The following is a 26,815-nucleotide window of genomic DNA, read 5'->3' as shown; positions in this document are numbered from 1 at the left end:
AAAATTGTATATAATCATTCTATACACTTATAATAATACAATTCGTTTTATACAGCTCTCTGCCCAAGTATCTTTCTCTTTCTTGTTTTATACACTTCGTTTTATAAAATTTGCTTCAACTGTATATGTATAGCGAATTATACAGTTTCTATGTTTGCTATGGATCACAATTATGCAAACTTTGCTATAGCATACAAATATGAATTTTTTATTTGATATATGTGAAAGTTGCCCATTTTGAAATGGTTGTCATATCTCTAAAAACAATTTGCTAATCCTGATTAGATCTAGGTATTCAATCTCATCTTGTGTGACATGCTTGAATAGTGTGAAAAATTTTTAAACACGACAAGTAAAATTGTAGAAAATAAAGTAGTTTTATGACTTTAGGTGAGAGGAGACCAATAGGATTTGGTCCCTTGAAAATAGAACAGCAATTCTGCAAAACTTAGAAAGTGGAAAGAAGTGGGTAAGTGGTCACAAGTTTTTTTTTTAAATGGGCGGGCCTTTCTTTTGAACTAAATAGTAAGTGTAAATAAAAGCAACCTAAAAAAAGAAAAAAGTGGACAACTTCCTCAAACATGAATCCCACTTACCTATTTAACAGCCTAACTGCCCCCCATAACTGCTTTCTTACTTCACTTCTTTTCTGTATTTTTACCTTGTAAAGAAACACAATTTTTTCATTGTTCCAAAGATGAAGTGGGGGAAAAAGAAACCTTCATCTTCATTGATGACTCATGTTTTTCCTGTTTCTTGGTTGTCAAAATTCAAGCAAAAGAAGGTTTGTAGGAGTGAGGATCAAGAGGGAGCAAAGATGAGGAAGGTGGACTTGAGGACGAATGTTTGTTTGAAACAAGGAAGATTTTATGAGGATGATCCTTATTGGAGGATTTCTTTTAGTGAAGAAAATCATCCTCAGAATCCACTCTGGTGTGGTGAATGTGATCAAAATTCGAAGAGTAGTTTGGGAGAAGAGAATCACAAGTTCAATGATATGGTTTCGAGAAAGATAAGCGAAAAGCCTAAGAATGAAGCAGAATTCAGCAACAGAAAGAGGAATTCTGTTAAAGATGAGAAGTTGAGGAAGCTTAGCAGAAAAGCTTTGGAGGAGAGAATAGCGGAAAATGCTAGAGAAGAAGTGACAGAGAAAGATATATTTGAAATAGAGCCTGAGGATGAGAAGGTAATGAAAAGGGGGAAGGAGAAACCAACAGCCTATAAATCAAGAAAGGCGCGGAGTTTGTCTTACAATGATTCCAGTCCGAATTCAGTGGAAGAAAGCTGCATGATGTTTACATCACTGAATCTTGAGGAAGAAGCTGATGCATTGTCTGAAGAAGAATTTGAATCAGAATGTCTGAAGATCAAAGAGATGTCAGAGAAAAGTGGTTGTCAGCAGAGAAAGTCAGTGTACATAAACCAGAAGAGAAGAAGAAAACATGGTATTAAAGTCAGAGCATATTCACCAAGAACAGCCAAGATGGAGTGCAGAATTAAAGCTCTTGAAGACATGAAGAAAGCAAGGATGAAGACGAGACATGAGACAAAGGAGAGTTTCACAGGAGACAGGACAGTTTTCGATAGTTATGCTATTATGAAGAGTTCATTTGACCCTTTCAGCGACTTCAGAGACTCGATGATTGAGATGATCACACAGAGAGGGATAAAAAGCTCAGAGGAGCTTGAAGAGTTATTGGCTTGTTATCTAACACTCAACTGTGATGAATACCATGATATCATTATCAAAGTCTTTCGACAGGTATGGTTTGAGCTAAACCAGATCAATATTGGAGAAGAATTACAGAAATGTTGTTGTTCTGATGAGTAATAATTGCTTTAGTTTGAATTTCTAAATCCAAATGTAGATAACTTGTAGGTACTACCCTCTGTTAAGAGTGTGTTAATTGTTTTTCAAATTACTATGTACTTAGATACAGAAATGAAGAAAGAAGCAATTTAAATTACAGACATTGCTTATTGCTGCTTCTAGGATCTTAGCTGCTTGTTATAGTTTACCACAAACTGTTTGCTTCTGTTACAAAAAAAGCCATTTCTATCAATATAAGCAACAGTTTGGTTTTCATAAAGAAAGACAAACCCCATTCTTCACCAGACTGGATCATCTGTCAGTTGCTACAAGAAGTATTTTGTCCTTGTTACAGTATTATCCCTTCACCAGCCAAGAACTCATGAACAACTCCATCAACTTCAATCATACTACAACCAGGCTCTTTAGTTATCCCCTCGCTCCTCATCTTTCTACGCACTTCCCTCACATCATCCCATCTCCCCATAGATGCAAGGGCATTTGATAGTTGAACATAACCAGCACTGTCGCGAGGATCAACCTCTAAAAGTTTGGTAGCGATGCGCTCTGCCAATTTGACATCATTATGGCTTCTGGAAGCACTCAAGAGGGACTCCCAAATAGAAGGAGCTTCTTTCACAGGCAATTTGCTTACGAGTTCTTCAGCCTCCTCTAATAATCCAAACCGGCCAAGTAAATCAACCATACAACCATAATGTACAAGCGTAGGCTGAATTCTATACTCATTAATCATGAGTTCAAACATCCTGCGTCCCTCGCTTAATAAGCCCCCTTGACTGCATGTAGACAAAACACTTACAAAAGTAACCTCATTTGGCTTGATACCATCAGCAATGAGCTCATTGAAAGTCTTTAATGCATCATCCAAATACCCATGGTTGCTGAACCCTGCAATCATTGCATTCCAAGTACTAATATCTTTTCTCAAAGTACCATTAAACACCTCTAAACCTTTCTCAATACATCCGCATTTGCAATACATATCCACAAGAGCAGTTGCAAGAAAATTGTGAACCGCAATCCCATTTCTCTCGATAAATGCATGAACCCACTTTCCCTGGCTCAGAGATCCAACACCGGCACAAGCGGACAGCACATTCACAAGTGTACAATCATCAGGCTTCACTTTAGCTCTCAGCATATCCTCAAAAAGAGTCAAAACTTCATTAAACTTATCAGCCTTAGTATAACCAGTAATCATTACATTCCAAGACACAACATCTTTCACCAACATTTCATCAAACACCTTCCTTGCTTCATCCACCAACCCAACATTCACATACCCAGAAACCATAAAATTCCAAGACTCCACATTTTTCACAGGCATTTCATCAAACAACTCACGCGCCAATTCAAACAACCCCCTTTCTGCATACACACTCAACAATGCATTCCATGCTATAACATCATCTTCAATCAACCCATCAATCATACCACGCGAAACTCCAAAACACCCACATTTCGCATACATATGAACCAAAGTGTTGTATACATACACATCTTCCTCAAGTCCAATTTTTGTCACCAACCCATGAACTTGTTCACCTTGTTTAGCATTTTCCATAGTAGCACAAGCTTTTACAATAAATGTTAAAGTGTACTTATCTGGGAAAACTTTATTTACAGAGTTTAACATTTTGAGGAAGATAATAAGTGCTAGTTGTGGAAAGGGGCTAGTGGAATAAGCACGGATGATAGTGTTGTAGATATATGAGTTGGGTTCTTCAATGTGAGTGAAAACAGAGAGTGCATATGAAAGGGTTTCAGTGGAAGATAAGGGAAGAACAGTGGCTTTAGTCAAGAGGCGACTGGCAGCAAAAGGGTCACGAAAGAGACCAGTTTTGAGCATGACAGCGTGAGCTTGGTGGAGTTCGGAGATGGAATTCGCCATCTCTAAGAAGGATGAGAGGGTTGATGGTGTTGGGGAAGTTGCCGCCATTTGAGTATTGTGTTTTGGTACTACTTGTTAGAAGCCGCATTTGTTGTGCTTGATATAAGTTATACTCCCTCAGATTTTTGAATGTTATGGTCTAAATAAATGTGTTTAGTTACTTAAATTTTCTCGATAACTTGTCCTGTAATATTGAAACAGAATCTTTTATTGCCTAATTGTCCGGGTTTTAACTCTGAATTTGTTTTCTATTATTTAAAAACTTGTCTGTAGTGTTTGTGACCCATGTTCATGATTGACCCCTGTTTTTCCAAATTCCAAAATCTCAGAGATTTCTGAAATTTTCAAATTTGCACTCTGGCCTGATTGGATTGTATTGCACAACTTCAGACATGTAGGCTTTAGTACTTGTTGTCTACACAGCCACAAGACGATGCTTACTTTTAAACAGGAAGACAAGTCAGTGACAAAGAGCGGTCTCTAGGAGGGAGTCCCCACGTCTTGCACCTGTCTCTTTTTGGTGCAAATTTGGAGCACAAACTGTGAAAAAGAAAGTGACAAGTTACTGCTAAACATATCAGGCTGCCTTTAGTACTGAAGGAATCCCATATTTTTCATGCTTAAAGAATTAAGAAACTTGGTGCAGCTAACTAATGCATAAACCTATTGAGGAACCTCTTCAGACAACATTCATTAGCCTTCAACCCAGAGGAAATATAAGCTTACAGAATTATGTGAGGGGCTTCAAGCAACATAATTTCTATACTCTGAAGTGACACTCTTACAACAATGTGTATGCATAGGAAAGTGCAGGGGATAAATTAAGGAGAAGAAAGAGGAGTGAGTATTTTCCATACACCATTGTCCTTCATTGTACAACTATGAATCGGTAATCTAGCCAACGTTTACATATCTAATATAGCATTAGTTGTCTTTTCCAAACAGCTGCATTTTCCTGTTTCAAAAGGAGAAACTGCAAGTAGAAGTTCAACCATAATTGAATAACCAAGTGCATTTGAGAACAGAAACAGAACTCTCTAACATCTCTATGCAGAATTATAGCTTTACTACCACAAAATGGCAAAACAGAAGCCTGCATTTTAGTAATTTCGTGTACATAGGCATACAGTGATATAGGACAATTGGAGAATTAAGTGTAGATCAAATACTTTTAAGAGTAGCTTAAAATAAAAAGAACTTTAGATACAAGAGACACTGCATCTTACAAGATAACCAGCAAAAATCAGTTAAGCGCAAAAGACTGCAAAAATGAGGAGATTTTAAATGAAATAATAAAGAGAAATCATTGTACAACGAGCAAGGTTAATAAGAACAAACCAGCATAAAACAAAGAACTAATGCCAAAGAATTTTCAGAAGCTCGATTTCCCTCATATCATGCAATGCACAGCATTAACAAAATCAATTTATACATCAACACGTATATCTAATCCCTGATAAGAAAAAAAAAACTAGTACACTAGATATACAACAAGCCAGAAGGCTAACAACATGAATAAAGCATTTGCAATATAACCTACCAAACTAAGTTTTCTCCGCTGGAGTAAGATGTCCCATCTGTTCTGCCAGGCTATTTACACTCTTCATGTTCCACCAATATTTTCCACTGTCAACTGGTTTGCTTTCATTCTTTTTGCTACCAATATCTTTTCTTTCGGACTGTACTTCGGGTGCATCAACCGAACCAGGATTCTCAGTTAGGAACTGTTCCCAAAATAAATCATTAACCCCAGTTGGGACATTAGTAGACGTCCCTGCTACAGCTGCTTTGTCTTCTGGTTCCGCAACCTCAGGCATAATGTTTGCATTAGGCTCAGAATTCATGTCAATTCCAGAAGCCTTAGGCCCAACATCAATATTTAGTTGAGTGTAAGATATAGCAGGACTGTCAGCACAACTTGTAGATTCATCCAACTGCAGCAAACAATTTGGTCGCATCCCAGCTTGATCAACATCTTGTAGCACATCCTCCCAAAAAGTCAAAGAAGATTCCAATTGATCTAACAGTTCTGCGTTCATTGTCAAAAGAGAGGACGGGTTCATATTTTCCCTACTCAAAGCCCTAGATGATATCCCTCGCATATCCTCCAGGTCACTTTCATTATAAAGACAGCTATTTCCTGGGAACCTTCTTTTTCTGTCATTCACTTGAAGTTGTGGCATGTGACTCAAATCCATTACTGGTCTATCTAATGTTTGAGCTAAAGCAGATATCATGGTCTTCTGACGGTGTTCTGCATGTTGAACACGTTCAGTTAAAACCTGCATTTGCAATTCAAGTCCTTGGTGATCCTGTTTATGTCTTTGTAGGTCCAAGTGAAGTGATCCATTCTCATGCATCAGCTTTTGAATATCTTCCTTGTATCCCTGTCTTTCTGATTCAGTTAATGGAGATGACAGGCCATGAAGATTCTGTGCAGAATGACTATGAACAGGTTTACGCCTATGGATATTCTTCAAAAGGTTCGGCTGACCTCTAATGAAATTACCTTCATTCGCGAACTCCCATTTTTCAGGGTCAATTTTCCTGAATCCCTGATGCACAAAAGAAGCCAAATGCATGTGAATACTAACAAATAAGATAAAACTGATAGAAACAAAGAATCATGTGAGGGCAACTAACTCACTTACATAAGTGTTTAGTTGTCTGATAAAGCTGGAAAAATTATTGTGCTTGAAGTATCTAGGCAACAAATCTCTTGCAAAATCTGGAGGATTCCACACAATGAAGCTTTTATTATTCGAACTCCAGGAGACAATAGCATCACAGGATGGATCATCCACCATTTCATATGTCTTTGCAATAAAAGGAGGCAGTGCATTCGTGCTGCACGAAGCTTCATCCATGATAGGTTTCAACGAAAATCACAACCCCTAAACTAAAACAACGAAACAGAACATCTACTAAGAGCAAAACTTCTTATCATCACACTCCAGAAAACTCCTCGTAAGGATCGTAATGAGCTAGATCTCGCTGCGTTACAATCAAATTCAAGCAAATCTCACCTGATCACAGACTACATGCTTGTTTCCAGAACCCCACACTAGAGACTACTTGCTCAAATGTGAAAACAGATTCTTATTCTTATCTTATATATAAATCTAAGTTTCCAGGTGATACAAATTCAACATTCCCGAATATCTTTCTTCCTATTGTCAACTAAAAGAAACTTCAAATGTGTCATTTTTTATTTTATTTTTTTTTTAAAAAAAGGAAGCATCTTCTCAAACATTCCAGAAGGTATTCACCCCCAAACCAACATATTACCCAAAACTCCTATTGTCAACCGCAATCTTGACAAGTCAATCCCAACATAACCTCACAATTTCAAGAAATTCTACACCTTTTTCCACCCTGTAACCAACCAAAGCTAACACTTCCGCAATCATTTGTAGAAACCCAACATTTTCCAAAGCTCAAAAAATGCAAAAAGAAATCAGCCCTTTTTTCAATTTGTAACCCAGAATCACAATCAAGATCAAATTTTTCCTGCATTCACAACTAAACAACAGTCAAAATTGGACAAGAAAAAGTAAGAAGAAGAAAAGTCCATCAGATAAATTTTCCAAATCCATTACATCAAAGTCGTTATTAAAATAAAATTAAAAAGTCATGGGTGTACCAAACTTCACGCAAAAGCATCCAAATTATACACCATCAGAAATTAAAAAACAATTTACCTCAGAGAGCTAAACTCAATCAGAGAGCTAAACTCAATTTGAAATGAAATACCAGTTGGTTGGTACTTTAGAGGATTTAGTTATGTTTCTTGGGATCCGTGAGGATTATTAAAAAAAAACATCGGAATTTGTGCAATTTTTCTAGGGCTTAGTGAACATTAATCCTACCAATTACTCCCTCCTTACCTAGTTTTATTTACCTATAGTTGATTCTATTAGGGGTAAAATATTTAAAGATTAAATTATTACCAGATATATTTTTTAAAAAAAAATTAATAAAAAATATTTTTTAAAATAATTAGTAAAAAGAAAGTAAAACACATGGGACAAATATATCTTTATTTAAAATAAAAATAAAAATCCAGAACTTATCCCTACTCTATTGGAAAGGTGGAATAATGAACAAATAATTCAAAATATAAATAAAAGCAGAAGAATAATTTGGTAGAGATCAAACATTAATTAACAAGTAAAAAGTACGTAAAATCACAATGGAAAAAAGAAAAAAGAATATACGTACTGTGACAATAATTATTTAATTTAATTTAAGCATATTAATGGAAAAGAAATAGTGTCTGTTTCGTTGGAAGGTTATGGATGTTGAATTCGTTCTTTCTTAAATTATTATCTGTCTCATTTTATTTTCAATCATTTATTAAGTTTTTGTATTTATAAATAATTTAATTATGATTATGTGTTATTGGTTGTTTACTTTAGTTTATATCATACATTTTGTTCTTGCTATTAGTTTTGCTTACTTATTTATTGGATATATATATATATATATATTTATATTTTATATAAGCTGAGAGCTTATCCGAAAATCTTAGATGAGATATAAGTGAAATACGTTAAAAGAAAATTAAGAAAATCTGCATATATGAAATAAAATTAGTAAAGTATTTCTTTTGATTTTTGACACGGTAATTAGAGTTTACAAAATTTTAGTTAGATTTGGATGCAAAAACTATTTGCATGTGACTCTCTCTTAAGTGGATTTTTTCCATTCATACTCAAAATTTTAAACTTGAGACATCTGATTAAGGGTAAAGCAGTGTTATCGCTGCGATACAGCTTATATCGATGACGTGCTATGTTTTGTTGTTTAGTCAGTGTTATTTGCTTGGGGATGAAGAAAATGTAAAAATATATTTGATGACGCAACTGCTTTGCTAAGATAACTAGAATTTCTTGGGGCCTCCGAAACCGTGTGGCATTATTTTCTAAGGCATGATGATCTTTCTACTTCATTAAGGAATTAATCGGTAGCTGAGTTATTTTACGTAACATATTAATTATATGGAATTTAATATAGATATACTTTAATAATTTATATATATACCAGACTATTAGTTACAGTAGTTTCTAATTATCAAAGAAAAATCATATTAATTTTATGCATAAATAATTTATACAAACAATGTTAATAACATTATGTATAAAAAAAAAATAGCAACATATATTGTATTATATACGTATCAGATCATAGTTGAATTTACGCCTATATAGTCTCTAATTGAAATTATGTGTGTATACCTGTGTGGCACTCAATTGAATATGTATATATACGTTTTCAAAGTAAAAGTGTAATGTATATAAGACCAATTATGTGTTCTTAAAGAAAAATGGATGTACTTGTATATATGTCATCAAATATGTGTAACTTTAATATGTACATACGATTGACCAATTATTATAAGAGAAGTCGATTGAATGTGAAGTGTATATAATATGTTTTACGATCTTTGGCAAAGCAACGTTGATTTTTCAATGACCGATTGAAACACCAACGAATAACGGTAGGGGGCAGCTCTACGGCTTTGAAAAAATAAGTAATTGGCTTAGGTCCCAAAATTTGAGCGGGCTCATTTTTTAAGAAACATGATAGGTTATAAGTATTTTTTTTTTAAAAAAAAATAACTATTGAGTATTACTTGTAGAAAATAAAAACTTTTCATAAAACAACAAAAAAGTAATAGAAGTTCGATCGATTATGAATACTATGATTCAGAAAAGATTAAATAATTAATTATAATAAATTTTATAAAAAATATATATTGGAATTGAAGGCCTCCATTCGAATTTAGCTTTAGACCACCAATTTATTAGAGCCGCCCAAGCGAACGAGTAAAGTTGGGATGGCAATGGAGGATAGGATTTTTAGATATACACACGTGTGTAAGCATATATATCCAGATTTTTAATTATTTGATAAGTGTAGCTATGAAGAACAATAGAAAAGTAGAATTAGCTTAATCGAATAGTTTTTTCTTGATAATATATAGTTTGTTAAGATTAAGTTGAAATGTATTTAAATCATGCCCATTGACCATCTAAATTGCAAGTCTTCGACTAATTCATGTCATTTGTTTTTTACTAGGTATATAGGTGAATTCGTGCATCAATTACACACCGCATATTCAGACGATTAGCGTGGTCCTTCCCTATCGAGAAGCGACGTATTCAAGGATGACCACATTATTCATATTTATATGCTATAGCAAAGTTTGCATAATTGCGCTTCATAGCAAATATATAAATGTATAATTCGCTATACATATATAACTGTATAATTCGCTGGCCTCGCTATACATATACAATTGTATGATTCGCTGGCCTAAATTGTATAATTCAATGGTCTACTTCGCTGCACTTGTATAATACGTTGTGTATAATTTGCTGGCCTATTTCACTTCAATTGTATAGTGCGCAATTGTAAAATTCGCTGACTTATTTCGCTGCAATATGTGTATAAAATTTGTTTTGCATACAATTGAATCGAAGTAAAATATTTGTATATTGTATAATTATAAGTATATAGGAAGAAAATATATGTTTTTCTCTCGCTTTATACAAAAGAAAAACACAATTTATAAACTTTTGTTGTATAAAGCGAGAGAGAATTGTATTTCACTGCAATTGTATAATTCGCAACTGTATAACTCGCTGGCCTTTTTCGCTGCAGTATTTGTATAGAATTTGTATTTGTATACAATTGAATCGAAAGTAAGTTGTATAATTAAGTGTATAACACGAAGTTATATATTTTTGCATGTCTATATACAATTTTCTCTCGCTTTATACAAAACAGAAATACAATTGATACACTTCTGTTGTATAATGCGAGAGAGGCGAGCAGAGGGAAAGTGGCGAGCGATAATGGAAAATTGGCGAGCGAAAGTTTTGGGAGAGAGGCGACTAACAAACTTTGACAAACGTTTGCTATGGAGCACAATTAAATCAAACAGTAGCTACTCTATTTATTTTAAGTTATTAATTTGCTATTATTATATATAATTATCCCAATATTTATTGATTTGCAGTAGATATTGGACTGGACTTTAGACTACGTCTCTTCACTTTGGTAAGGCAAAGCCCAACTATTTAACTTTCACATATAGCAAATAAAAAATACATATTTGTATGCTATAGCAAAATTTGCATAATTGCGCTCCATAGCAAACATAGAAACTGTATAATTCGCTATACATATACAATTGAAGCAAATTGTATAAAACGAAGTGTATAAAACAAGAAAGAGAAAGACACTTGGGCAAAGAACTGTATAAAAACGAAGTGTATAAAACAAATTGTATTATTATAAGTGTATAGAATGATTATATACAATTTGAATTTGTATAAAATGAGAAAGAGAGAAAGGTAGAAGAAACTGGGCAGGGGAGTATTTTTATTGTATAATTATAAGTGTATAGAACGAAATATATGTACTTGCATGTGTATATACAATTTTCTCACGCTTTATACAAACAGAAACACAATTTATACATTTCACTTCTGTTTGTATAAGTGAGAAAGGCGAGGGTGGCGAGAAAGATCTGGAAGAGGGTAACAAAAATATATGTATTTATACAATTTTCTCTGCTTTATACAATTAGAAACAAATTTTATACACTTGTGTTTGTATAAAAAGTGGGAAGCGAGCAAGAGATTGGAGGAGAGTGACGAACGAGATATTTGGGAGAGAGGCGCCTGACAATTTTTTGCAAACGTTTACTATGAAGTACAATTAAATCAAACCCTAGCTACTCCATTTATTTTAGGTTATTAGTTTGCTATTATATACAATTTTCCCTACTACTAAAGGTGAAATTTAGCCTAATGAAATAGAGAAAATCACATTATACATGTATTTAAAAAAATTACAATAATTAATACATTTTAATAAATAATTACTATTTTAATAAAAAAATTATTTATTACTATTTATAGTAATACTGTGTTAAATCTGTATTATATATTAAAAGTAAATTATGTATGCAATATATATAAATTATAATTGTTTTTTTTAAACATATTATGTTTGTTTGGTAAAAGTTTGTCACATTATATTATAAGTGTATTAAATTGTTTGATAAATGTATTATTTATCATTAAAATTTGTATTATATGTGAATCATAAATTATTCTTTGTAATATCTATTAAACTTATATTATAAATGAATTAAAAGTGATCAAGTTAAAAAAATGTTATTGCTATAAATGAAAAATATTTTTTTTTATTATAGTATATTTAAGTAAGTATCCCTTTAAAAATCAGTGTCAAAAAAGTTGTTTTCGTATATTTGAATTTTGATTAGGGCTGAATTTTTTTATACCTAGCAAAAATTGCAACTTTCTGAACGTTTTTAGAAACTTTATGTTGTTTCATAATCCACCACTGTTGTTTTTTTAGCTTGATAGATTTATAAATTTATCCGTAAATTTATAATTTAGATATTAAAAATGTTGTTTATGTTAATTGAACACCTGAATGAATAATAAAATATTTTTATTACATATTTTTGTTTATTTTTTTTAAAAAAATGTGCGTGCAAACATTTATTAGATCATAAATATAATATATCATATCATTTAATTATATACATTAATTTCAATTGAAACAAATCTAAAGTTTTATAACGTATTTAAGCAAATGATATGATTAATTTAAGTAGTTAACTTATACATAAGAAACACTTGACTATATGCACAATTTTTTTTTTAATTTTTCAAATGAAAATTTTAATAAGAACATTCATAATATGTTACTTCCCCATTTCATATTAATTGAATTTTTGAGGTATTTTTTATTTTTTAAATTAATTTTATTATTCGATTTTTAAAAGTTACTTTTAGAGTGCTCTTTTAATTTTACCCTTTATTTAAATTTTCAATGTGATGACTTAAAAAAATTGACAATAATTAATAAGGATATAAAATAAAAATTACTATATTTAACATTAATTACTTTTCTTTAAAAATGTGAAATACCTTAAAAGTTCAATTAATATGAAACGAAGGAATTAAGATATTTAATTAAAATAAACTAGTAAAATTCATTAATAAACTTAAAGATTCATCGATAAATTAAACTTTATTTTGCTTTGGCTTTGTTGATAAAGACTGTTTGTACATTGTCTAAAACAAAGTCAAAGTACATCTAATAGTAGTAACTATTCTTGATATACACTACATTAAAAAAAATAAAAAATTCAGCGGTGATTAATTAACAATTACTATTAAATATGAATTAACATTATTTGTATGTGTTTTTAAAGACTTTAGTGATATAGAATTAATGGTGTTCTCTTCGTTCGGAATTTTTGTCATGTTGTGTTTATCAAAAGTCAATTTGATTAATTTTCAAAGGTAAATTAGATCACATTAATTCGATATTTTAAACAAAAAAAATTGATATTCTAAAACTATATGAAAAGTACTATAAATTACAATTTTTTGCATATTAATATGATGAAAAAAGTACATCTTAAAATGTTAGTCAAAATTTTTATAGTTTGACTCTAAAAATAGAAATCATGACAAACAATAGCGGACGAAGAAAGTACTTAACTAACACCATTAATTTATTTTTCAAGTTTTATATGTGTTTATTAATTATTGCTAGAAGTTATTTTTATTATACTGATAACATTTTTTAAAAAAAATAATCTTAAATTATGTGAAAGAAATAAAAATGCACTCCGATTATAAATTTCGAAAAGAAAAAAGAAGCCCCTAAGGAACATATGCTTTTATAATTGAGGGTGGAATTTGTACTTTTCAGTCCAAAATTTTCAAAAGCGTTGATTTCGTATCCCAATTTCAGAAACACAATCATTGGATTTAGTCCCTTTTTTGAATTTTGACTGGGTCAACTATTTTCAAATTCCATTTTTACCCTACACTCGTTTCTTGACAATTTCCTCCCAAATTTCAACTAATCTGGTTTAAATCGCGATTTAAGTTTTATTTTGTGATTAATAATAAATATTTATCTCAATACATATAAACAATACGTAATAAATTTAATAACGAAAGAAATCTAATCTTCTTTTATCTAACAAGAAATTATTGTTTTATTTTTCAAGTGAAATAAATAAATTTTAGTATAATTTCAGAATAATTTTAAATAAAAATACGAAATGACTCATTAAACTTCTGTGAAAAGACTAAACACGTGCACAACCCACGTTGAGAGGACTTTTAATCAATAAACAAAAAAAATCTCAGTGGTAATTTCGTAGTTCTCTTTCATATTCAGTGGCAAAACCCTAACTTTATTTGTTCATATTTAGATCAGAAACTTGTCATATTTACTCAAAAGAGTGTCTTATTAGTTTTTTCCTTTCAATTTCCAGGTTTTGCAAGCCCGGTCCAGAAGTAAACCGGTCGAAGAATTTTAATCCGGTTTAAGTCTTCCATTGCGGAGCAATCGACGGCGTTGTAATGACTTCCGGCACGAGGCTACCGACATGGAAGGAGAGAGAGAATAATAAGCGGAGAGAGCGGCGGCGGAGGGCGATCGCCGCTAAGATCTTCGCCGGATTAAGGATGTATGGTAACTATAAGCTACCGAAGCACTGTGATAATAACGAGGTATTGAAAGCTCTGTGTAAAGAGGCTGGTTGGATTGTTGAAGAAGATGGAACTACTTACAGAAAGGTAAACTACTTTTTCCTCAAATATCACCATTTGTGCAAATATATAGCAATTAGTAAAGGCGAATTAAGCGGAATATATCTTTTAATTTCTTACTAGTTTTTTTTTGCTTTTGAAGATTACTGCTTCATTTACGCAACGAGAGGTTCGGGTTTAGTAAATTAGTTCTATTTTCATAGCCAAATTTAGAGGAAAAAGCATAAGATTGAAAAGACGAATCATCTCCATAGATTTGTTCTGCTTCGTGTATTTTGTGCACAGTCACAGAAGTCTGAACATTTCACCCAGATGTTAATTGGACGATATTACCCCTGTGTAACTTCTAGGGTCCCACTTTTTACTTTGAATTTGATGGGCTGTATGGACATTTCAGCCTGATTCCAGGGTTTTACCAGTCCTGAGTTTCTAAATCCTGAATCTGCAGTCTATTTATGAAGGGTAGTTTAGTAATCTAATCCTATTGTACAATTGTATATTCATGAAAGTACAACACCTTGATGCATGCTATCAGAATCCAAGTCTCTGAAAAGAAAAATGTTACTCGTCCTTTTTATGTGACACTATTTGACCGAGTATTGAGTTTATAAAAGAAAAGAACTTGAAATATTTGGTTTTTAATATGCAAATATCATTTCTGTGGCTATAGACTTTTGATACTTGTAATTTTAAATACAACATCATGTTTTTGTGACTATACAACTTTTTAAAATTGTAATTTGAACATGTATAGAAGCTTGTTGTTAAGGATAAAATGAGATGAAGTTAAATCATTTCCTTATTTAAAGAAGGGGCATTTTATCAAGTCATCCTGTCGTAGCTTAAAGCATAAAGTAGAGAAGCGACGAATTGTGGTCCCATAGGCGCTTTATAGTCAAATATAATGAGCAGTGGGTTCTATGAATCTCAACTTTGAGGAGTTGGATTAATGTAAGCACTATTGTTTAAGGTATACTGCATCTGAAGTTTGTTGCTATTTTATTTGTAATTTGATTATTATAGAGAAGTGTACTCTTCACTTCTCACTTTTCGCGACAACGCCCATGGACTTTATTGTTCTTTTGTGCTGCTTGCTTTTGAAAACGCGGGGAAGGTGTCATTCTATTTTGGAACATACTAAAAAGGAAAATAGGTTCACTTAAACAATGAGTAATATTTCTTGTGGTCTATTTAAATCCTTGCTGGACAGAACTAAACCACCAATATGAGGAAACAAAAAGACATCAACTCTTTGGTTCCATTATTGTTGTTGGTTCCTTTTTATCTTTATTTTATTCCCATATTTATTTTCCTAATTATAGTTGAGGCTGTAGAGCGTGTGGGGGTATTTTTAGCTGGGTTTATGGTTTTATCATATAGTTGACATTATCATTGGATATGGACACCCTTTCTCAAAAGTTGTTGGAATGGTAGGGTTACAGTGGTATAATATTTTTTACTGCCATCATTCTATGGGTTGTTTTGGCAATAGGGTTTTGTCCAATTTTTATGTGTGTATTTGGATGCTTTTATCATTAACATATAGGACTTTAGTGGTCATATTATTCAAGTCTTGATCAATGGGATGAGAGAGTGGACCCACATAACATGATTGCTATGGCTGAAAGTTGAAAAACAGCTATTTGAGAATACGCAAGATAATGGCAATAAGGATTTTGGATTTTTTTTTCCAACTAGCCGTCAAGTTGGGCCTAAATTAGGAAATTTAAAGGCCAAGAATAGATGTGGTTGGGCAGATAAATGGTTTTAAATGGTTACTACAGTAGGAGTTTAAAACATGGAGTTCGAAATAATTCGGTACAAGTTGAAGATTGCTTTACGAAGATAGACTTGGCTCTTTTTGGACAAGAGAATACTCTTCATCTTGATGCGGGTAATTTGGCTTTTTCACATACATCGTTAGCCATTTCAAGCTACTGAAAATCTTGTGTTGGGGGAAAATAATGCACTGAAATGTTTAATTTAATAATCCACAAGTCTCAATTTAATATTTCTAGTTTGACAGATGCATCTATTAGATTTAGGGACAATATTTAAATATTTGAATTGTCCTAATTAAAAAAAAAAGAGTTGAACATTTGAATTGTTTATGGATTATTAGTTAGAAAGATGTAGGTTCATATGTTGACCCTGTTGCATGTGGAGTATAATGTAGAGGAGAATTGTGATAAAAATAGCAAACTTTGGGTCCCGCATAACTGTTACTATATGAAGCTGAAGACATTGCTTAAAGGGACACCATTATGCTGAGGTTTTGAAAGCGAGTATCTCCTGGGACAAATAATATTTTAACTACGTTCTATAATTTCTTGGTTGCTTCTTTGGACAGCAACCTTACTTTTAATTACCGAGCTACTGTTACATCTACTTGAAACTCTGTGGTTGACCTTAACTGGAAAATTTCTTTAAAATGTGTAAAGAAATAAGGAATTCTGCAATAAATGTGGATGGCTTTTTGGTTCTTGTTCATTATTGTTTCTCTTAGTCACTGTTTTGACTTGGTAGCCACCAAATGTATTAGCCGTGATACAGGTTATCGTAAAAGGTCATTACATTGTGTTGCTAGCTTTTTTGCCAAATTATTAGGTGCAAGAACTATCATGTGGTGGATACCAAACACAAACAGGGCATTGTACTCTGAATCTACTGACATGTTTTTTTTCTTGAAGGGAGAAGTTGGTTGGTCAATGTGGTGGGAAGTTGGTTCCGACAAATATGTGCACCTTTACAGGAACATAGATATAGTCTAAGTTGCTCGGGCTCTTCACTTTTGGTGCCACACCCATGTCCACACGACTAGTGTGTGGGATCCATGTCCGATTGGGTCAACGGATTTTGGTCTTTGACCAAAATTGATGGGGAAAATCTGGACAATTTTAATGATACTAATACAAAAGCTAAGGGAAATTGAAGAAAAATGGAATACCTTGTATATAGAAATTTTTATGTCTACTTTAATCTCCTTCACTATTCTCCTCAAGTTTTTCACATAATATCTCATAATTTAGGTTTTATTTCTCTATTTTAGATATTTTAATTATTTTTAGGCAAATACCCACACCCATATCCGTAAATGGATTCATATCCCCAAATCTTAAGAATTAGATCATGAAAAATCCAACCTCTAGATCTGCAATTGTATCGGACATCCGCACCCGAGTCCAAGCAACTTAGGATGTAGGTACTTCTCATTCCATAACAAAATCTATATGCTCATTTTCAAGAGCGAGAGCTTCTGATTTCGATAGGGATTTTGGTGCTGCTGATAGATGTATGCAGATCAGCGGATATATTACTGAGTAACTGGTGTATCAATGCACTCTTTTGTTGGATCATTGATGTATATCTGGTATAAGTAAAACCAAGTTACACTTCACCTCTAATTTAAGTAGTTGCGGTCATGTAAAATGAACAATTTTAAGCTTTAAAAAGATCTGGAGACCTCGTTAATCATATAATCTTTCAACTCAGGGCATTGCAAATTTTAGTTCTCTTTCTGCTATTATAGCATAGTTTTGGGGAAGGGTTTGCTATTAGTATTATTATTTGATTTGCCCCTTTATTGCTGCTTATCATTTGTTCTCTTCAGCAGGGATGCAAGCCAGTTACACGCATTGATATCGGTGGTTCTGTTTCTGTAAGCAGTTCATCTTACCAACTCAGCCCTGGTGCTTCATATAATCCGAGTCCGGTTTCATCATCTATCCCTAGCCCGGTCTCATCCCATTATGTTGCCAATGTCCAAAATAATTCTGATCCGAACTCTCTTATTCCTTGGCTTAAGAACCTGTCATCTGGCTCATCACCATCCTTGTCTAATTTTCCCCATCATCTGTGCATTCCTGGAGGTTCTATAAGTGCTCCTGTGACTCCACCTTTGAGCTCTCCCACTGCCAGTACTCCCAGGATGAATGATAATTGGGAAAATCCCACGGCCAACTCTACATGGATACAACAGCATTATCCCTTCTTGCCATCCTCAACCCCTCCTAGTCCAGGTCGCCAAACCCCACCGGATTCAGGATGGCTCTCTGGTGTTCAAACTCCACAGGATGGGCCTTCATCTCCCACTTTCAGCCTTGTCTCGTCAAATCCATTTGGATTTAAGGAGCCATTATCAAATGGAGGGTCTCGAATGTGGACACCTGGGCAAAGTGGGACGTGTTCACCTGCAGTTGGACCTTGTATGGACCAAACAGCTGATGTACCAATGTCGGATGCTATCTCAGCAGAGTTTGCATTTGGCAGCAATATGAAAGGTGTAGTCAAGCCATGGGAAGGAGAAAGAATTCATGAAGAGTGCATCAGTGATGATCTTGAGCTTACACTTGGGAACTCCAGCACTAGGTAAAAACCCCACCCTTCCTCTTTCTCTCTCGTCAAGCTTGTTTGTTGGAAGTGTCTGATTAGTACTTCTTTTGCTGCTTTGCAGATAGGAGTGTGAAAGGGATGTAAAATCTATGCTTTTTATGATCGTCACAAAGTTTTGGACATTTTTAACTTCTTTGTGTTGATCATCCCTTCCGATTGTGAAGATACGGTGAAAACCACAAGTCACAAATACAGGGTAGGAGCAGCAGTTAGTTTTCCTATTCTTGTTTGTTTTTTCCTGATTGGGTTGGGGGAACGCTATCCTATTTCCTCTTATATTCTCTCCCCTCTTCTTTTAATTCTTTGACCTTTTCAGTGTCGAACATGTTTGTAGTTACCCTGTTGTAATTGTTCACAAGATATAGTAGTAGCTAGAGTTGACCAACATAAAGATCTATTTCATTTGTTTCCCCTCATAAATTTCATTTCTAAACAGTGAGTGCTTTATTGATGGAGTAGGCTCTACCAAGCTGTGATACCCACAAAGACTAATGTGAAAAATAAGATAACAACTGCCTATGTGAATTATCTTGGGTGGACCATCATTTGTTTGAATGACATAATGCTAATCCATTTTTCACGGCAGTTTTTTAATCTATAAGCTCCAGGAGGAACACAAAATACAATAAGCAATTCTACATCTTGCTATCACATCATGTGATTTTACACTTTTCTGCATTGCCCAGAAAAGTAAAACCAAGTACCACAATTCTTTGAAATGTGGCAGCAGAACTTTCAATTGCAAATCTAGAATAGGGGTTATCAAGAAAAATGCATTAAGAATCACAGTTCTTTTCATCCATTTTTTCCCTTTCCATAGTGAATGCCAAATTGCCAATAGATTTAATTGAGCTTGAATATTCTCCAAGCAAAGATCATGATTATATTTACAATTTTTCTTTCTGCCAGCCAGACTCTACAAATCACTATATCTATTTAATCATAATTCACAAAGAATAACAGTAATCAAGTCCAAATTTTGAACCCAAACGTTATGTACAACACACTTAAAGATGTATATTCAGAGCTTCTGGTATAAATCAGTCAGTGCACGATATAGGGCGGCTGCAGCAGGGGGTCTTGGCAATGAGCCAAGTAGAATTTCTGAAGCTTTTATTGATTGGCTACCATAAAATCTGGAGTTTTCCCGTGTTCGGGTAGTCACAACACTCCCTTGCAGGGAACACCCAACAAAGGCACCTGTACCCAAAAAAAAAAGAAGCATAGCACACTTTCAACATTGGATACAAGATATAACTAGGCCTAGAGAGAAAGCATCAACTTGACTTCCAGTTATATAAATAAAAGGTCTATTCATTATAAATTCAGTCAGAAAAATTGGTTTGAGGCTCACTATCTTTACTGAACTCTTTTAAAGTTAAATTAACATCAACAAAAATTCTATGATCATTTTCTGATGAGCAAGTTTACTGCACATTTGATTATTCCAAACTTATTTCCACAGGCAAGAGTGTGGAATATAATTAGATGAATATTGTCTGGCTATTAACAATCGTGTTGATATAGAAAGCAGATATACAACACATGCCAACTATATCTTGCAATAACAGAACATACAGATCAAAGAACAGCATGCACAATATATGCTGAGTCATAAACAAAGTGGACTTGATACCTTTACTGCAGCTGTATGTATAACAAGCGGCATAACCAGCAGTACCGGCACGAAGATCAGCTTCAGCAGTTCGTCCAATGATCCCCGCAGCAGCACTCACACCAGCTCCAACTGAAAGATGTGCATCACCACCAAAAGTCTTGACAGCATCACTAGTTCTCAGGACAATAATGAAGTCAGTAAGTTCTCCACCAACCTACAAAATAGAAATCTGTTTTATGATTTACTGATGGCAAGTTCGTCTGAAAAGATATTAACCTCCTAACAAACTTAGACACTTCTTGAAGAAACTACATTAAAGAAAGAACAGAAAAGCTGGAACTTTCAACAAATTGATAATTCTCTCTAGTATCTGACTACTGAACAGGCATCATTCTCTGATGTTCAACTCTAAACAGAAACGAACAGGGTTCAATATGAAACCCAGTGCAGAACTGCAAAGAACTTCATTTTCATCCCAAATCATCTCAAGATGGTATTTGAATTTGCCTAGAGTTATCCATGATCATGGATAACATCCAAAAGTCACTGGGTAAGGATTCCACATGTGCCAATTAAGACACCACCGTCCATGGGTAGCCATATGCAACGCTCAGATCTATTATTTCTTCCTAAAATGACAAATGCCTCTCAATAAAGATAAGCGAAGTGACAATTATCCTCTATCCAAAATTAGTTGCCAGTCATATGAATCCTCTATATCTGCACCACTACTCTATACAGGAATGACAAATGCTTCTCAATACAAATAAGCAAAGTTGGCAGCCATATGAATCCTCTTTATCTATACCACTATATACAGGTAGGAATAATCCTTAACTACATTTAGCAGAAATATAGCAGTAAATTTATTCACCTGAGCACCCCATCCTACACCGAAAGAAGAAATGGCCGACGGGGGAGACCATGAACCATCTTCTCTACGTGCAATTACCAATCCAGTTCCGATGTTGTAGGTTACCATCACTCCAACTTTCACGACCGTAAGAATGGCAAGGCCTCTTGCATTTTGTAGAATAGCTTCTGGAATTCTCTTCTCAGAACTCAATAAACCAATCTGAAATTTTTTGTTCAGAATATTTCAGGCCAGCCGGTATATCATTGTAGATATCAAGAAATTAAATAACAAAGAGTATGCTTGCTTATTTTTACATATAAGATGCATATCAGTAGAACTCCAAAAAGGTGGATGAGAGACTAGAAAGTTAAGTAGAACAATGATGCAGCAATTGGTTTCTTTAAATCAGACTGAAGTATATAGCTGGGGGATATACATATTGTGGGGTGAGATATCAGTGTTTGCTTCAGGAGTATGAGGAAGTAGTGTTTGCTTCAGTAGTATGAATAAGTAGATATGTAAGAGATGCAACATTTAACACATAAGATAGAACTTCATACCTTCTCATAGCCCCGAATAGTGTTAGCAGCCTTATAAATTTCATACTCCATTGACTGTCCCCATGGGAAGTTTACCCAGGATCTCAGTGTGCTCAAGTCAGTGAGGTCATGGGTTGGCAACTGAGCAGCACGACTTACTTGATCCATTAGGTATGGCTGCACAGACTCGAGACGTACAAAACATACATCACATACTCGTTGTGGTTCCCCAGTGCGAAATTTTTCAGGGAGCAAGCTCCTTCCTTTAGTACATTCATTGCAAAATAATCCTCCACAAAATCGACAATGATGCCTGCTGCACATGATAGGGTGGAACCGCACATTACACAACATACAAGTGGAAGATGCACTGTCAGGCAGCCATTTAGGAGGATCTGCCTCAAGAATTTCCTGGGCATTACCGAAATTAGCTTCTGTGAGGGTTTGAGCCATCTCTTTCCAAGCCTGCTCAATGAGATGGCTTGATATCCACGACATGTTACCAACTATATCACCAGATGCAAGGGACTGCACTTTTCCTCGTGCTGCGAGCAACATATCCAGAACCACATCCCACATGGTCAACTCCTTGTCTTCTCCCATGCACTGATTCCAATCTGTGTCACCTTCAGGAAGGTACCCACCATTTGAGCAGAAACCTCTACTCCACTCATCATGCTCACTCTCCGACATTGGAGGAACTGATACAGGTATCCAAGCCCCAGTTTCACCAAAAAGTGGCGAATCGTAGCAGAAATATTTTTCTTGATTTTGGTGGCATATACTTCCTTCTGCATTTTGAGATGACTGAGTTGCACAATCTATATTTTCAGCTAATTGTGGGTACAGAAGATTTATTTTTATGTCACTTCCGTTAGTCTGTTGAGTTAAATTAACATTAGAGACTTCAGCTTTAACCATTCCATTAGTTGTGTGTGCCTCCTTCTCATAGTTTTCTTTTGTGCACAAAGGTGAATCATGATCAGTTTCTTGCTGTCCACCCACTGGCTTGCCCATGATATAACTCTTATCCTTGTTTCCATGACCTGCACTTTGACCAAATGATTCGGAACCACATTTTCTACTTTTATCACAGTTGCTGCTAATAATCTTCTCAGAACTCCTCAAGATATTGTTCTGTCTCAGAGTTATAGAATCTTCTTCAGATTTCCCTTTCCATCCATCCATATGATACCTCTCACTAGCTTCTCCAGTGTCATGAAATGACTGTTTACTGAAAAGTTCCTCAGCTTGAGTATCTAGACGACTCATCAAACTTGTGTTCTTGGGAGTTCCATTCATTAGGTGTACAGCTACTATGTTATATTCTTCATGCTTACCCGTTTTTACAATGTTTGAACCTATGACTGGATCAAAATCATCCAGGCCTCTGTTATCTCCAAACTTACTACAGTCCTATTACCAAAAAACATGGTAAGCGTGCATTCTCATGTCAAACATTAAAATTTTGCTTGCACTTACAAAATGCTGTAACTTTTAACCAACATGAATGAATTAATAAATAGGATAACATTAGAACAAGTAACTACTAACAATTGGCAAATATCTCTACTTCACCCAACAAAAGAAAAGAGCTCAACAATTTGAAACGGGACAGGCCAATGAAGAGACAAGTAGTAACTATCAGCATATAACTAAAACTTCCAGCACATGACTATTCGTTTACTTTTTGGCGAAGAGAACTTTCAAAAATGCCTACTTACTTACAGTTGAATGTTTTGAACTTCTTTTCGTGATTAAAAAAAACTAGAAAGTCACTTCTCTACCATTGTTGACAGAATGAGTGACAGCTAAGTTGTAGCAGAAAAGTATTCAATATTCATCAGCAGCAGCAGCTACTTTTACTTGTTATGATTTATACTTCTGATTCTGAATTTTTAATCACCCTTGGAACCACCCACCCACCCACCCAGGAAAAAAAAAGAGAAACGAAGGAAATTCATCTTGTCATTGTATGTCGATGACAAGTTTACTTTCCACAGATAATCGCACCCCTAAATCCTTTGATTATTTACTTTAAATAAACAAAACCTCAAAACTATAACTTCTACAGAGAAATCTCATTGCCTGTATTACTGTGTTTTTTTTATAAAGGCAAATCTCCATAGGAATGATATAAGTTGTAACATAACAAAATCCACATTTTTACACTCCTGAAAGCTCATCAATTCACTAAAATAGGCCAATTCTCTTTTGATAACTGTGGTGTCCCGATCGGCTAATTCCACACCTAGTGAAAATTAAGGCGGTCCGTGATTGGGGCTAGGCCCACCTGAATGTCAGAGATTCGGAGTTCTGTTGGGTTGGCATGCTACTACAGACGGTTTGTCCAGGGATTCCTATCAAAAGTTTTGATATGGATATGGCAATCGATATCCAACACACCATATCCAACTCTAAAAGCGGGTAAGGCAATCGGCTAATCCACAGTATAACTGCCACCCCCCCCCCCCCGCCTGGGATAGGTACCCACACAGTCCACCGCTAAAACAGATAAAACGAGATCAGCTTGGTGTTTTTGTCTCTGCTGGGATTATAACATGCGGACCTCACCGTCCCCAACCCAAATCATTAACCACTAGGCCCTTGGGTAGCAAAATAGCCCAAATTTCTTCGATGATCTCAACAATAACTTCAACAACTAACCAAAACCATAATTATTGAAACACCGACAATTATTCTAATAAAGACAATAACTTTATGCAATTGAAACAAACCCAAAACTCTGCACCAGTCAAAGTTTGATTAAACAGCAGCTCAAACAAATATCGGTTCGTCCAATCAAAGTTCAACCAAATCGAACAGCAAAGCATATACAACAAATCCAAAAAACTATTAAAAAATCAATCAATGATAAAATACGAAGAATTGCAGAGAGAATTACCGATTGAACAAGTGGATTAGAAACCCTAGAATAAGAAGTCGAAGAAGGATCAACTTCTCCTGGAGTAGCAAACTTGGAATCCGAATTGTGATGGGGCTCCATTATTTCAACATCTTTTGGTCGATAAATAAATAAATTAAATTAAATTACCTCATAATCAATATATATATAAATCTTCTTTTTTTTTCTCCTACAGTTTTATCTTTTTGAGAAATTGGATGAGACTTTGAAGGAGAGAATATAGAGTTTTGATTGATTAGACGATGAGATGCTCATCGAACTCCTGCCGTGTCCTCTTACGTGTCTCTAATTTTATTATTATTAATTACTTTCTCGGTCTAACATTGTTTGTTGATAAAATTTATTCACACATAGTGTTTACATCAATTCAATATATGCATTTATATATTTAAATTTATAATTTATTTTATTAAATTTTAATTATTTAATATGTATTTTACTTTATTAAATCATATAATGATGAATTTTGCTATAATGTACGATTCCTCGTTCATTATATTAAAATTAATTTTTTAATAATATATATTTAATTAAAAATAATAATATAATAATATTATTTCTATTATTTATTTACATAGTAGAGTATTTGTTAGACAACAGGAATAATAAAACATGGTGTAGCCTTCTTCTAATACATTTTCTAACATTACACTCTTTTATAACATATTCTTTTTTTAAAAAAAAAATAACAATAAACCAATAATTTAAAAAGAGGAAAGGAAAACAAAAGGGAAAAGGAAATAACTATAAGCCTTGAGACAGAAGACTATTCTTTTAAAAAAAAATTCCCTCATTTTATTTATTGTTCACTTAATCATCTATGAATTACAATTTTTAGAATATACTCTTTTATTCTTTTGATCCGTTCTCTAAATGTTGAATTCATTATGATTAGAAGTGAAAAGTGTTTAACCTCCAATTAACTCTCTCTTGTTTAATGTCTCCCTTAATCTACTTAGGTAGGAGGTTAGGGAAGTTTTATTGTATATATTTTAAGTTTTTTATTGGTCATAAATCATAAGAATATCAAAATCAATAAAAAATATGATTGGTCTACTCGTTCTAATTAGCAATAACTTACTTTTTAATTAAATCTGCCTCATTTAATTCATGGGAATTCAATTTATCTAACATGTACGCTACATTGAGCAAAATATGTAATTTAAATTAATTTATAAAAAAAATCTAGTAAAATATCTAAAAGTTTACTTGTTAGTATGTTATTGCTCATTTTTCGGTAATAATCTTATAGGAGGGACAATTTTACCTACTTCTGTCAAATCCTTCGTACCTTTGTTCGTAAAAAGAGAAAAAAATTGATCTTGGTGTCAAATGTCAATTTTAAGTCACTACATTAAAAATAATTTTTTGCGGTAATTAATTAACGATAATGGTTAAATTATCACTAAATATGTACTTTTAGCCACTGGGGATCTAAAATTTTAACGTTGTGAATGCTTTAAATGTAGCGGAGTGAAAACTTTTTTAATAATGAGATTCAAACCTTGGTTTAAAAGAAGAAAAAATTATCAAACTAGTCACAATCCCTAACTTAATTAATAAAAACATCTACACTTTAAAATAATTATTAAAAATGTCAAAATGTCAATATTTTAGAAAATAATTTGTATTGAAATTTTATTTCTCAAAAAAATCCAACTTTGAATAAAATTCTTCATCCATTACCCATTACACTTCTTCCTATGTTTTTCAATTTTTTTTCTCTTTCATCAACTTTTCAGCTTTTAGCATCCCCATCATTCACCTTTTTTTTTCTTTCATCAAAATTTCACTATTATATTGTTGAAGAAGAACTAATTATTTAAGTTCATAACAATTTGTTCAGATCTATAATTTAATCAAGAAATCTCTCAATTGATAAAGGTATTTTTGAATTCATCATTTATTTTGCGAGATTTTGTTTTCAAAATCGCACATTATGTTGAAATTTTCGGTTATTGAGGATTTTTCGTCATTTTTTTTAAAATTTGATTTGAGTTTGTTAACTTACTCATCAAATATTTATGTATTTAAGATTTTTAGTATTTAAAATAATTTTTGTCGATTTTTTTATGATTCATTTTTATATTTCAAATTTAGTAGAATTCACATTAACATTTAGGTATTCAGTTATTTCGCAAAAGTA

The 26,815-nt window shown here is 33.5% G+C and overlaps 5 protein-coding genes across 11 annotated transcripts; 2 read left to right on the top strand and 3 right to left on the bottom strand.

Moving 5' to 3' along the window:
- The first annotated feature begins 568 nt into the window (after nucleotides 1-568).
- On the top strand, nucleotides 569-1,967 carry OFP5 (OVATE family protein OFP5). Its single transcript, XM_026029358.2, has one exon. It carries the CDS (start codon nucleotides 698-700, stop codon nucleotides 1,829-1,831), a length of 1,134 nt encoding a protein of 377 aa, XP_025885143.1. The 5' UTR covers nucleotides 569-697; the 3' UTR covers nucleotides 1,832-1,967.
- LOC109119489 (pentatricopeptide repeat-containing protein At4g18840) lies at nucleotides 1,877-3,770 on the bottom strand. The gene has a single exon (XM_019212051.3). The coding sequence runs from the start codon at nucleotides 3,768-3,770 to the stop codon at nucleotides 2,160-2,162; it is 1,611 nt and encodes a 536-aa protein (XP_019067596.3). The 3' UTR covers nucleotides 1,877-2,159.
- Nucleotides 3,771-5,091: 1,321 nt separating this feature from the next.
- Nucleotides 5,092-8,471, bottom strand: LOC101249882 (heat stress transcription factor A-4c). Of its 4 annotated transcripts, none has more exons than XM_004233002.5 (3): nucleotides 7,424-7,816; nucleotides 6,374-7,232; nucleotides 5,092-6,277 (listed from the first exon to the last, which is right to left on the bottom strand). In XM_004233002.5, the coding sequence occupies exons 2-3, from the start codon at nucleotides 6,587-6,589 to the stop codon at nucleotides 5,267-5,269; spliced, it is 1,227 nt and encodes a 408-aa protein (XP_004233050.1). In that variant the 5' UTR covers nucleotides 6,590-7,232; nucleotides 7,424-7,816; the 3' UTR covers nucleotides 5,092-5,266. The 4 variants fall into 4 exon arrangements, with proteins under 4 accessions (XP_004233050.1, XP_010316855.1, XP_025885141.1 ...); XM_010318553.4 differs by having other exon boundaries at nucleotides 6,374-7,244; nucleotides 7,424-7,589; XM_026029356.2 differs by having other exon boundaries at nucleotides 7,366-7,505.
- A 5,462-nt stretch (nucleotides 8,472-13,933) lies between these two features.
- On the top strand, nucleotides 13,934-19,121 carry LOC101250766 (BES1/BZR1 homolog protein 4). 4 transcript variants are annotated; one of them, XM_010318555.2, is made up of 3 exons: nucleotides 13,934-14,365; nucleotides 17,952-18,706; nucleotides 18,792-19,121. In XM_010318555.2, the coding sequence occupies exons 1-3, from the start codon at nucleotides 14,150-14,152 to the stop codon at nucleotides 18,793-18,795; spliced, it is 975 nt and encodes a 324-aa protein (XP_010316857.1). In that variant the 5' UTR covers nucleotides 13,934-14,149; the 3' UTR covers nucleotides 18,796-19,121. The 4 variants fall into 4 exon arrangements, with proteins under 4 accessions (XP_010316857.1, XP_004233053.1, XP_010316856.1 ...); XM_010318554.4 differs by having other exon boundaries at nucleotides 14,007-14,365; nucleotides 17,949-18,706; XM_004233005.3 differs by lacking the exon at nucleotides 18,792-19,121 and having other exon boundaries at nucleotides 13,992-14,365; nucleotides 17,952-18,710.
- A 429-nt stretch (nucleotides 19,122-19,550) lies between these two features.
- Nucleotides 19,551-25,024, bottom strand: LOC101246786 (uncharacterized). The gene is made up of 5 exons (XM_004232991.5): nucleotides 24,649-25,024; nucleotides 21,765-23,159; nucleotides 21,223-21,423; nucleotides 20,367-20,562; nucleotides 19,551-19,930 (listed from the first exon to the last, which is right to left on the bottom strand). Exons 1-5 carry the CDS (start codon nucleotides 24,748-24,750, stop codon nucleotides 19,752-19,754), a joined length of 2,073 nt encoding a protein of 690 aa, XP_004233039.1. The 5' UTR covers nucleotides 24,751-25,024; the 3' UTR covers nucleotides 19,551-19,751.
- Between the last annotated feature and the right edge of the window lie 1,791 nt (nucleotides 25,025-26,815).

This window comes from Solanum lycopersicum, chromosome 2 (genome assembly GCF_036512215.1).
Source record: "Solanum lycopersicum chromosome 2, SLM_r2.1".
NCBI classification, from domain to species: domain Eukaryota; kingdom Viridiplantae; phylum Streptophyta; class Magnoliopsida; order Solanales; family Solanaceae; genus Solanum; species Solanum lycopersicum.
This window is presented reverse-complemented; position numbering and strand designations above follow the sequence as displayed.